Here is a 12987-nt window from a genome sequence, read left to right as displayed (position 1 = left end):
TTTGGACTATAAAACAATCCGGAGTGTAAGATGCACATTAGTTTTGGGGGAGGAAAAAATAAATCTGCCTCTGCCTACCAGCATCCATCGGTATTCATCTGGCTAGCATCCTTGCAGCAAAGAGCAAACAGCTTGATCAGCTTCAGCATGTTATCACAGCCTGATTCAGCACAAGCAGCTGATTGGTGGTTGGATCGGCCACCCAGAATACCGCCAATCAGCTGTTCCAGGCTGCGGGGATCACTACAGCCATCGCCACCTCCGCGTGATGTATTTTTGGCCTCTGAGCATCGCGTTTTTGGCCTCCGCACTCTCATTTTAGACCTCTTTCAAGGTGTGTGGATCGCTATAGCACATTGCCGCCAATCTCTGCCTCCATGTGTCACGTTTTTGGCCTCCATGCTTCGCATTTTTTGCCTTCACACAACCCATTTTTGGCTTCCACGCATTGCATTTATGGCCGGTTCATAAATGCAATGTGTGGAGGTCAAAAACAAGGCATGTGGAGGCCGAAAATGCGGCGCCCAGAGGCCGTAAATGCGATGCACAGAGGCAGCAATGTGCTGTGGTGATCCCTGCAGCCTGGAATGGGTCTAAAATGGGGCATGCGGAAGCAAAAAATGCAATGTGAGGAGGCCGAAAAAGGCCAAAGGATGGGGGCCGGCAGGTGGGCGGGGCTTCAGCAACATTCGGTATATAAAACGCACCACAATTTTCACCCACTTTTAGGTGGGGGGAGAGTGAGTTTTATACTCCAAAAAGTACAGTATCTTATGAACAAATATATAAGGAATGCTTGTTCCTTGGTCAAAGATATGCCGGTTGGGGAGACAAATCATATGGGGACTGACAAGGCTCTATTGTTGGCTGAAAGCCCAAATAATTTGCAGTAAATGTTGTATACATTGTAATAATAATGCTTCACTAACGAATATGTCAGTGTTTAACAGGGACAATGATGAATTATTATCACAATCAAAGTTCATTAAAAAAAACACATAGGATCAATTTTTGGCAAAATATGAAAAATGCAAGAATATTCCCAAACCTTGATAAGTATGAATCTTACCTTTATGCACCTTGGAAAGGGGGAGCAAGATCCCATATTTGGGTGATGGGAAATGACAGAGAGGTTTGCCTTTGAAGTAACCATCCCAGGATCCCACAGGCTGATCCTATAGCAAGATTTAAAAGTAATCAAGATGATGGATGGATGAATAACCATACTTTCTTTAGGGTTTCTCAACCCTGACAACTTGAAAAATGTGGACTTCAACTCCCAGAATTCCCCAGCCATCCAAAAACTTTGGATGTAAAATCCAGATGTTTTAGAGCAAACCAAACTTGTTGGCACCTCTCTAAAGATGCTGCATTTTTTTTCTTGGGTTCATATGGTAGTTTCAGAATTATGAATGAAGAGACATTTAAGTTAAGGAACCTAGCAAGTCCAGGAAAAGACACAGATAAAATGCTGGCAGATATGTCTTGTGTGCTCACATTAAACTGTCTTTTGGGCTTCGAATCCCTAATTTCATTTCCCTCTTTCCATTTTTCTCAACTTTTTTTTTTTTTTGCTGAAAACCTTCCTTGGTTTGATGTAGAGCACGGGTGTCAAACTCGATTTCACTGAGAGCCAGTGGTGGGTTTCTATCGGTTCGCCCCAGTTCAAGCGAACCGGTAGTGGTGGCGACAGGATGCTTTGCCCACCCTCCCTGATGTCATCATGGACACTCTGCGCATGGGCTGAACCTGCGCATGCGCAGAAGCGCCATGCATGAGCAAAGGAAGCAAGCGCGTCCATGCAAACGTGCTCTCACAGTTCCGAACTGGTAGCAAAGGTACGTGAAACCCACTACTGATGAGAGCCACATCGGGGTTATGTTTGACCTTGGGAGGCTGGGGTGAGCGTGGGCACGGTGGGCATGGCCAGCTCGATGGCACTTGTGTCGGAGACACCTGAGTGGCCCGAGTGCTCTACTAGCGAGAGTGGGCTCCCAAGCTCTGTTTTTGGCTGCAACAGCCTCTTGCAACCCTCTGCCAGTGAAAACGGAGCTCGGGAAGGCCGTATGCAGCCCTCCTGAGCTCCATTTTCACTGGCAGAGGCACCATAGGCTGGTCCTTCGCTGTTTCCAGGGTGGTCCCGCGAACCAAATGTAAGCACCCCACGGGCCGAATTGACACCCCTGAGATCTAAATCCAAAAATGATAACCTCTTTATTTTTAATGCTGAACATTTTTTTCCTGCTTGTTTCTCTTAAACAAGAAGAAAAGGCTTCAATGCTATTACATTTCAGCTACTTGTAGCTCTATCTACAACAAAAATAAGAAAAATATTGGTTCCTTTCTTAAAGTGGTTCTATTCTGTAAGGAGCCAAGAATTAACCCAGTGTTGAGAGGCCTACAAATCTAATCAATAAATACAGTAATCAATATTTACTTTAAAATATATATATGCATAATTGCCCGAATCAACAATATATTTCAGTTAGTTATACAGACATACACCCACAACACAAAACGTTCTGAGAAAAAAACCCACGACATTTAACAAAGTCTACAAAGTCCTAGCATGGTGTTATATCTGAAAAGCTATTGATAATTCAGCATGACAAACATTTTCCATTTTTGCCCAAATTTCCACTGGTGGAGCAAACAAACACCTAACTTTCCCCCACACTGTTTCCACATTTTTAGAAATGTTGAACATTTCTAGAAATGTTGAACACTGTTTCAACATTTTTAGAAATGTTGAAACAGTGGGGGAAATACTGAATATTGAAAAAGGGTGTCCAATTAATGTTCAGGATAAAGATCCAAGAGAGGAATATGGGAGGCAAGTCAAAAAAAGCATAGCAATTAAAGTATTGAAGTGGGCAAGAGACGATGGATAAATGATTTCTCTTTTTTGTTGTTCTGTTTTGCTTTTCTTTTTCTCTCCCTTTTCTCTTTTTAGGTAGGTGACATGACTAGAAGTTGGGTAGGATAGAAAGAAAACATTTTTTAAATAAAGGGTGATATGATTAAAAGTTAGAATAAGAGATAGAAATAAGAGAGTGGGAATATTAGTGTAAACACTTTTATATAATAAAATAAAAGCAATAATAAGAGAATAGTGAGAATATCATTGAATAATGATAGACTGTAACACAATATAAATGTGTATTATTATTATTAGAAATATATGTTGATTGAATGTAATAACTATGATTAATTTTACTAGTTCTATTTGTATTAGAATACACGATACCCAGGTGCCACACTGTTCATGCATTGATATATTTGTAAAAAAAAAAATAAAAAACTTGAAAAAAAAATAATGTTGAGGAGTCTCTCTCAACTGGACAAGTACTTACTAGAAATATTCCCACAAACACTCCGGCTTCAAATTTCCCTGGAAGATGGTTGCAGTATACCACACTGCCAGTAGGGGTGCTGTTTTCCATCTTGAAAAAGACCCGGTCCCCAACCGTTAGCCCTGGGGACGACAACGGATCTCCTGTTGTAAGTTGGACTCTTGTACACTCCCGGATCCCTTCTCTTCGAGGTGCTGCTGGACTACCCTCAATCGCTTTGTCGGGTTCAATCCGGCTGACTGGTACAAAGACACCGCAGTTCTCACGACAGGAGAAGAACTTCTGTCCTTTGAAGGAGCCGTCTGTAAAACCCTTCCCGGCTGCTGAGCCCTATAAAACAGGACAATGACTCTTCCAGAAAGATAATCTATTCCTCATCTCACTCTCTATCCCTCCAAACAACCCTTGGGGGTAGATTTAGCTGAGAAATTGCACATCTCCCAACTTTAAACCACTGAATTCTGGTGGTCAAATGAGGATGAGAACATTTTTCATCAATATGAGCCCGAACTCTTGGTCAGTGTTTCTTGATCTCAGCAAGCTTACGATATGTGGACAATTCCCTACTGGCTGGGGAATTCTGGGAGTTAAAAGTCTACCCATCTGCCACAAAGAAGAGGGGGCCAAAATTGTGGAAACTTTTTGGGGAAAGTGTGTTTTTGAGGTTTGATGGCTAATAACACTTTTTTTTTTTTTGGAGTTTCAAGATATGGCTAAGACACTGAGCTTGTCGATCAGAAAGGTTGGTAGTTCGGTGGTTCGAATCCCTAGTACAGGTCTCCTGCGTAAGCAGGGGGTTGGATCAGATGACCTCCAAGGTCCCTTCCAACTCTGTTACTGTTTAATAATCATATTCCACTGCTGGAATGGTCTGGGAATAGCCCAGACCTTAACCCAACTGAAAAATCTATGGAGTCAATTAAAGACACTTGTTAGTCAGAAGCGACCCAGCAATAAAACCCAGTTCATAGAAGCAATCACTCAATCTTGGTTTCACATTACAACAGCTGCAGAACTAAAAGATTTGGTTCACTCCATGGGAAGATGTTGTAAGGCCATAATTCATGCTAAAGTTTACCCAACTAAGTATTAACTGACATGGTGATAATTTTTGTATATCTTGATTTTTCTATGGTGATAGTTTTTGTATATCTCTTTTTTTCTACATGTTTTACTTTTCTACTTTATAAATGCTATTCTAATAGCAAATCCTTCATAAAAGTTATTGCATTACATTCTTGATTAAATTATCTTTCCATTGATATATAATTTTATGGTACTACTTAAAAAAGAAATGATGTTATTGGCTAGTTTTAGAAAATACACTTTTCCCAAATATTTATTTATTTATTTATTTCATTCAATTTGTATACCGCCCTTCTAGTGGACTCAGGGCGGTGCACAGCCAGAATTAAAACACATACCAATACAAAATTTAAATTTTTTAAAAGAATTACATGACTTTGGCCCAAAATTTAAAACATTCAAACTAAAACCCATTGACAATTTAAAAAGCTAAAAAAAAGGGGGGGCGGTTCACACCAGCCCTGCTTGATGGAAAAGTTTTTAGGGCATGGCGAAAGACCCGGAGATCTGATATCCTTTGTATCTCCGGGGACAAATCGTGCCAGAGGGCAGGAGCTGCCACAGAGAAGGCCCTCCCCCTGGGGGTCGCCAGCCGACATCGCCTGACTGACGGCACCCTGAGAGTCCCTTTCTGTGGGAGCGTACTGGTCGGTGGGAGGCTATCCCACCGACCAGTATATATACAGTATATATTTGAAGAAAACCTCTTCAGAATTATCTACTCTATCCTCCTTTGGTTATTTAAGAGAAATAGCAACGTGACAGGCTCAACAGGGAAATCTTATTGTATTCTATGATTTTCAGATAATTTTCAAATGTTGGGCAAGCAATATGTGACTTCTTTCCCAAATTCTAGTTTCTGGCTAGTTCTTGAATAAAATTCCAACCATGCATGGAATCATTACCACACTGTTGTCATACAAAGGAGTTAAACTATTTTTAATCAATAGAAGATTCTTTGATGAACAGTCAAATCCAGTTTGCTTTTGTGACCAACACTCCTCCCCAACCCCATAAACTTACTGAAGGCATAATAAAACTAGTTTTTCAAAAGGCGTTTACATATTTCCACAATAAGCAAGGCAGCATAATGCAAATGGTGGCTTATTTCATTGTTCTCTGTAGGAATATTAAAATAATACTTTTGGCCAATTTTTCTTTAAGCGCTTAGCATGAACTATTGTATCAGCTATTTTTGCAGCCAAGATATAAAAAAAGGAAAGTTGTTGTGACTTCCCACTCTAAATTACATTACAGGTAATCCTCGACTTGGGATCACAATTGAGCCCCACATTCCTGTTGCTAAAGGAGACATTTGTTATGTGAGTTTGCCTCATTTTATGACCTTTCTTGCCACCGTTGTTAAGTGAACCACTGCAGTTGTTAAGTCAGGAACTCAGTTGTTAAGGGAATCTGGCTTCCCCATTGACGTGGCTTGTCAGAAGGTCACAAAAGTTGATCACATGACCCCAGGACATTGCGACTGTCATAAATAGGAGTCAGTTGCCAAGCATCTGAATTTGGATCTCGTGACCGTGGGGATGCTGCAGCTGTCGTAAGTGTGAAAACAGGTCGCAAGTCACTTTTTTTCAGTGCTGTTGTAACTTTGAACAGTTACTAAAGGAACTGTTGTATGTCAAGGACTACCTGAATGTGGAACAAAACTTAGCAATATGATGCATTTTGGTTCCAAGGTTGGAATAGCAATAGCACTTAGACTTATATATTGCTTTACAGTGCTTTCTAGCCCTTTCTAAGTGGCTTGCACAGTCAGCCTATTGCCCCCAACAATCTGGGTCCACATTTTAGCCACCTTGGAAGGATGGAAGGCTGAGTCAACCTTGAGCCTGGTGAGATTTGAATTGCCAAATTGCAGGCAGCCGGCAGGCAGCAGAAGTAGCCTGCAGTACTGCACTCTAACCACTGCGCCACCGCGGCTCATGAGATCAAACTATTCGAAATGCTTTGGGATTTCCATCCAGATGCTTCTGCACAACCCTCGTAGCGATCTGCTAATGGTATTACTCACCACCAGCTCGACCCCAAAGATGATGCTGGTATCTTGCTTGCTCTTGTCTATGGGTCCTCGGTATCGGACAATGCCTGGAACTTTCTGCCCAGAAGCAGAGGTGATCTGGACCCTCACTCGGTCACCCTTCCCCAGGGAACTGAGTTTCTGCATCCACCGCCCCTGCTTGAAGAGGGCCAGGCGTTCGTCTCCGTTGGTCACAGCTTCTAGCAACCCAGACTGGGCTCCGCTCAGTTCCTTGGCCATCGAGGATGGTACCCGGACCACCTTTTCTGCATCCAAGACCTTGGCCCAAAATGTTCCACCAGGGGAGACCCCGCGGGCATCTTCCTGGCTTAGTAAGCTACCCCTGGAAACCTTGACTTCTCCTCCTGCTTTCGCTTCCCCTGTGAAATCTTTCACAGCTATATAGAGTCGCCGCGGTTTCATTGCCTTGGGTGGTGATATTGACAAAAGAGAGACACCCCAATCACCTGCCAGGGGAAAAATAAAGGAAGTGAAGCAGTTCAGGTATCAATGGAAGAGAATAGCAATAGCACTTAAACTTACCGTGTTTTCCCGAAAATAAGACCCTGTCTTATATTTTTTTTGAACCCTGAAATAAGATCTTGGCCGTATTGCCATGCACTCAAAAGCCCGATTGGACTTATTATAAGGGGATGTACTGCCTCACAGTACTTTACAGCCCTCTGTAAGCGGTTTACAATGTCAGCATGTTGCCCCCAACAATCTGGCTCCTCATTTTACCGAACTCAGAAAGGATGGAAGGCTTGAGTCAACCTTGAGCCTGGTGAGATTCGAACTGCCAAACTGCTGGCAGATCGGCAGTCAGCGGAATTAGCCTGCAATACTGCACTCTAACCACTGTACCACCATGGCCCTAAATAAACTAATCAAGGAGAGAAGCAACCTAGAACTAAGAAGAAATTTCCTGACAGTTTAGAACAGTGGGAAAACTTGCCTTCCGAAATTGTGAATTCTCCAACGCTGGAAGTTTTTAAGAAGAGATTGGAAAACCATTTGTCTGAAATGGTATAGGGTTTCCTGCCTAAGCAGGGGGTTGGACTAGAAGACCTCCAAGGTCCCTTCCAACTCTGTTATTCTAATTCTATCTGTATTTGCCTTCATTTATGAGAATATCTGTAGCTCAAGGTGGGGTCCTTGGTGCTCTCTGAGCTTGGTTGTTTTCTTGTAGACATTTCATAACCCAACTAGCTAATATCATCAGTACTAGAAGTGCCTGTCAAGCACTTGTCAGAGTTTGTTGCAGAAATCAAATCCAGAAAACACACACAGGTAAATTGTTTCAGCAGGATTCATTAACTTCTCTTTATACATAATATAACACATACAATATCAACAGCTGATTCTTCCAACGTGGTAGGCAAAAAACACAGGCAGAGGAGAGAATAGCAGAGATGAGTTTCAGTTTCAATTCAGAGAGCAGACTAGTTTCAGTTTCAGAACTCAGAGTTTAATATAGAACAATTAAGCCACGCCCAGGCTCCTTGCTGTCTGAATCAGCAAACAGCCCCCATTGGCTGACCTTCTTGCTATGTCCTATTCCAGTTCATGAATATACTGACAGCACTGATGATGTTACCTAGTTGCATTATTAAATGTCTGCAAAAAGAAAACCCCAAACCCAGAGAGCACCAAGGACCCTATAATCTAAGTATCTTATTTAGTTTGCATCTGTACTTTAAAAAGTTCCCATTCTCAGTCTCTTTTCTTGGCAACACTGAAACACTGTCATCCCAAAAGGCCAAAAAAAAAAAGATTTAAAAGAATTGCCCACAACGAACATCACAATCCATATGAAGTTTAACAGCTACTGATTAGGAAGCCATTGACACATATTTTCAAAGAGCTTACTGTAGGATTCACCTCTGACCTCATTAATATGCCTACCATGCTGCCAATTTGATGATAAAATCTGTTGCTCGCATTTCACGCCACTTCTAAGTGAACTCCCTGATGAAATCTTAGATTTCACTTCTTCTCATAGAATGATAAGAATGATGTCACTCTAAAGGCGGCCAATTTTTTTGTTTCAGAGTTTGTATTATTAGGAAACAGATGACTCAGTTTTGAAAACTATTGTTCAATCTGATTAGAAAAACAGCGTGCACGTTTGTCTCTTATCCATTAGTTTTATTTTATATTTTCAAAGGTGATTAGGGGACCGGAGAGGCTGAAACATATAAAGAATGGTTGTTGGAATTGGATATGATAGTTTAATGAAAAGAAGGACTATGGGGAGACATGATAACAGTGTTCCAGTATCTCAGGGCCTGCCACAAAGAAGAGGGAGTCAAGCTATTCTCCAAAGGACCTGAGGGCAGGACAAGAAGCAATGGGTGGAAACTAATCAAGGAGAGAAGCAACTTAGAACTAAGGGGAAATTTTGTTATAAATAGAACAATTAATCAGTAGGCTTGCCTCAGAAGTTGGGAGTGCTCCAACACTGTTAGTTTTTAAGAAGATATTGGATAACTATTTGTCTGAAATGGTATAGGGTACCCTCCAAGATCACCGCAGATGGGGTTGCAGCCAAGAAATTAAAAGACGCTTGCTCCTGGGAAGGAAAGCTATGGCAAATCTAGACAGCATACTAAAAAGCAGAGACATCACCCTGCCAACAAAAGTGCGTATAGTTAAGGCTATGGTTTTCCTAGTTGCAATGTATGGCTGTGAAAGTTGAAGTACAAGGAAGGCTGAACACCAAAGAATTGAGGCCTTTGAACTATGGTGCTGGAGAAGATTCCTGCGAGTCCCTTGGACTGCAAGGCAATCAAACCGGTCAGTCCTAGAGGAGATCAACCCTGACTGCTCTTTAGAAGGCCAGATCCTGAAGATGAAACTCAAATACTTTGGCCACTTAATGAGAAGGAAGGACTCACTGGAGAAGAGCCTAATATTGGGGGAGATTGAGGGCAAAAGAAGAAGGGGACAGCAGAGAATGAGATAGCTGGATGGAGTCACTGAAGCAGTCAGTGTGAGCTAAAATGGATTCCAGAGGATGGTAGACAGTGGTGGGTTGCTCCCAGATCTGTCCGGTTCTTGCAAACCGGTAGTAAAAGTGGTGGGAGGCTCTGCCGATCCGCCTGGATGTCATAATGGACGATTTGCGCATGCACAGAAGCGTGCACGCGTACTCCCGTTGAGAACTGGTAGTAAAGGTTAGTAGAACCCACCCCTGATGGTAGAGGACAGGAAGGCCTGAAGGAACATTGTCCATGGGGTCGCGATGGGTCTGACACGACTTCGCAACTATCTAACAACAACAACCCTGCCTGAGCAGGGGGTTGGACTAGAAGACCTTCAAGGTCCCTTCCAACTCTGTTATTCTGTTATATTATTCTTTTTTCTTTTTTTTAAAAAAAAGGAAGAACCAAATTAAAAAAAAAAATCCCTAAAGAATTAAGTCTAATGGATTAGTTTTCTCCTTCCTCACTTTCCCTGCCCTTTTCGAATGTGCCAATTTCGAAACTGGTCTTTTTTAATCCCGTCTTTTAAGAGCTGCTTATTTAAACCATCTCTCTCAAGCGTCCACCCTGATTGTTATTTTCATTCCGGGTCAAACTTGCTTTTAAAAGAAGGAAAACAGGACAGGATCTGATCCACCAACAACCAAGATTCCTTCCAACTCTGTTACTGTTACCCTGGAAGTTGACGTGTTTAAAAACCGGCCCATGCCGTTTCATTTTCAAATCCGATGGCAGAACGAAGGCGGCCTTCTTCTTTGGCAAGAGCCGAATCGCAATCTCCGCATTCTTCCCCCCCCCCACCCGGTTGTAGGCAGACCCCGATCCGCGGGCGAGGAGATCGTGAGAAAATGCGTGCCACCCAAGCCAAGACGCATAGCGATAAAAACTCCGCCCTACGACCCTCTCATCCCCCACTCCCCAGGGAAAACTCACCTGGATTAAAAACTTTCTGGACTGCTTTCTTGAACGATCCCCTTTAAAAAGTCGCCGCGACACGAGGAAAAAAAAAAGATATATAAAGTTGAGGAAGTTTGCTGAAAGTTTTTTTTTTTTAAAGGGGCGGAAATCGGGAACCAATGAGAAGGCAGGTGAAGGGAAAGGGAGCCAATCAAAACGGAGAAACGGTGCGTAGGTGTGCCTGGAGGGGGAAGAATCTAAACAACAGGATTTCCCCGGCTTTTCTTTTCTTTTTCCCTTATTGAATCATTTTTTTGGGGGGGGATAGCATTTATACTAGGGCGGGGGGAGGAGTGGGAGCAGTAAACGTACGCTAGACGTTCAAATAGCGACCTGGCCAGGGAGGGAAGCAAGGAACAGGGATGGAAAAGTTTTAATTCGGCTTGGGTGCCCCAAAGAACACTTAGATGCCAACTTTCTTCCTGTTCTTCGACGGTGCGACCCTCCCAGCCCATTATCTGCAAGGCATTAGGACTTGAACGTGACTGGGTTCCCACGACACGGTTTGCCCATCCTTCCCAATTTTAGGGCACAGCTAGGCTGAATCGTCCGGAGCTAATAAAAGAACATCCGGCTTTGTCCTGGGGTGCAAGGCGAAGACTACTCAGCTGAAATCTCCGAAGAGGCAAGAAAAAAATGCATTTGGCCATCATCTTGCCTCCCTCCTTGACCATTCATTGCTTGAGAGAGGTCCCGGGACGTTGCTTCTCTGATGATTCTTGATGAATGTATCTTTTATTTTATGTACACTGAGAGCATATGCACCAAGACAAATTCCTTGTGTGTCCAATCACACTTGGCCAATTAAAAAAAGAAAACTATTATTCTCTTTGTCTTTAAGCCCAAATTTGCGGAGCCAAGGGAGCACCATTCCCACATGCACAAAAAGGAAGTTGCAGCAGCATCGCAAGGGTGTGTGTGTGGGGGGGGGGGAAACCCCGCCGTTTGTCACAGAGAGGGGGGGAAAGTGTCAGGGAAACCCCCCACCAACCACCGCGTGAAAGCAGCAAGGCAAATGGATGGAGAGGCTTGAAACAGAAGCACCATTTACAGCGACAGCAAATCTATAGAAAGTCGTGACAGATGCCATCCAAGTTGCGAACCCTGTTTAGAGTTTTTCCAGCACTGAGGATGGCATGGTATGTGTGTGTATGTGTGTGTGTGTGTGTGTGAGTGAGGGAAGGAAGGAAGGAGGGAGGGGGAGAGAGAAAAAGAGATCTCACCCAAGACAAAAGTTAGCAGGTTTTGTGAAAACGGGGCCATTTTTTGCAAAAAACAGACATACAGAGTGTTTGAGGAGCCTGCAGAGTGCTCCTGGGGATTGGGGAGGGCAAAAACGTGACACAGGGGGGGGGTTGGAAGGCCAAAAGCAGGCCCATTTTTGCAAAAATGGGGGTGTTTTTGCCCTCCTCAGCTCCCAGGAGCACTTTGCAGACCTCCCAAATCCTCTGCATGCCCCATTTTTGGCCTCCCAAACCCCCCATGTGTCCATTTTGCCCTTCCCAGCCCCCAGGAGCACTCTGCAGGCCTCCCAAGCTCTATAGGCACCCCATTTTTGTGGAAAACAGGGCCATTTTTCAGGACGCGCAGAGGGATTGGGGGGCCTGGAGAGTGCCTCTGGGGGCCTGAGAAGGCAAAAACTTTTTTCTTTTTGGCTACCTCTTTGAAATCTTGGTGCTTCTTATAATCTGAATAATACGGTAAATAAAGTGGGGTTTTTCATGAAAAGGAGTCTATTTCTTGTTTCTGCTAAGGCTGGGTCAGAACAGTTATTAATGCCATCAGCTCTCTTCAAGGAAATGTCTCTCTCCTAACCTTTCCCCCAAAATTTAATATGGGAGAGATATTGGGCTCCCTCAGCCTGTGCTGCCTTACTACCTATTAACAAAGTTACAGGTGGAATCATTTTTATACTGTACTGTAATCTCCTCCCTCTGCAGCACAGAGATACTGTATGTGACTTAGAGCAGTGTTTCTCAAACTTGGGCACTTGAAGATGAATGGACTTCAACTCCCCGAATTCTATAGACATCTTAGTTTAATCAGTTTAGCTGCCTGGAGAATTCTGGGAGTTGAAATTCGCCCATTTCCAATGGCCAAGATTGAGAAATGTCCTACTAGAGGTTGCAGCCTTTCCACTCATTTCTAGGCTGACAACACTTAACTAAGGCCAGTTAAAGATGCCTAATCTCACAATGATCAGCAAAATCAAGCTATATTAAGAAAGAAGGAAAGATAAAGTGTGAAGCTCTTATCCTAACTTGAAATATTCTTACAAAAGTCAAAGTAGATAAAGATAGATACTAGAAATGTACCAATTAGGGACAGCAACTTAAAGAAAAGATACAAACGTAAAAAACGATGCAACTGATGGACCACAAGATGGCGCTCATATGTTAACAATTAGCAAGCCCTTTTTTTCCTATTTCCAAACTATATTTCAGCTCAGAAGATAGTTTTATGGAAGTTTGCTTTTATGTATCATAACAGTATTGAGTCTTTTATATGGACAAAGATGGAAGGACTCACCGATACCTACAACGGGAGAATGGGTGAGGAAGTTGGTGGAATC

At 43.0% G+C, this 12987-nt stretch overlaps 1 protein-coding gene across 1 annotated transcript in view; it reads right to left on the bottom strand.

The window, feature by feature from the left end:
- Positions 1-10500, bottom strand: part of LOC117662240 (ubiquitin carboxyl-terminal hydrolase CYLD-like) — a 36736-nt gene extending 26236 nt beyond the window's left edge. The window contains exons 1-4 of the mRNA XM_034411558.3: positions 10392-10500; positions 6469-6941; positions 3354-3683; positions 1070-1175 (exon numbers count right to left, since the gene is read on the bottom strand). Coding sequence (XP_034267449.1) covers positions 1070-1175; positions 3354-3683; positions 6469-6897 — 865 coding nt within the window. The 5' untranslated portion in view covers positions 6898-6941; positions 10392-10500. The remainder of the gene's footprint in view (positions 1-1069; positions 1176-3353; positions 3684-6468; positions 6942-10391) is intronic.
- Between the last annotated feature and the right edge of the window lie 2487 nt (positions 10501-12987).

Source organism: Pantherophis guttatus, chromosome 4, assembly GCF_059756535.1.
Source record: "Pantherophis guttatus breed Tessera chromosome 4, ASM5975653v1, whole genome shotgun sequence".
Lineage (NCBI taxonomy): Eukaryota > Metazoa > Chordata > Lepidosauria > Squamata > Colubridae > Pantherophis > Pantherophis guttatus.
Note: the sequence above shows the minus strand (reverse complement) of the source record. Positions and strands in the feature narration are given on the sequence as shown.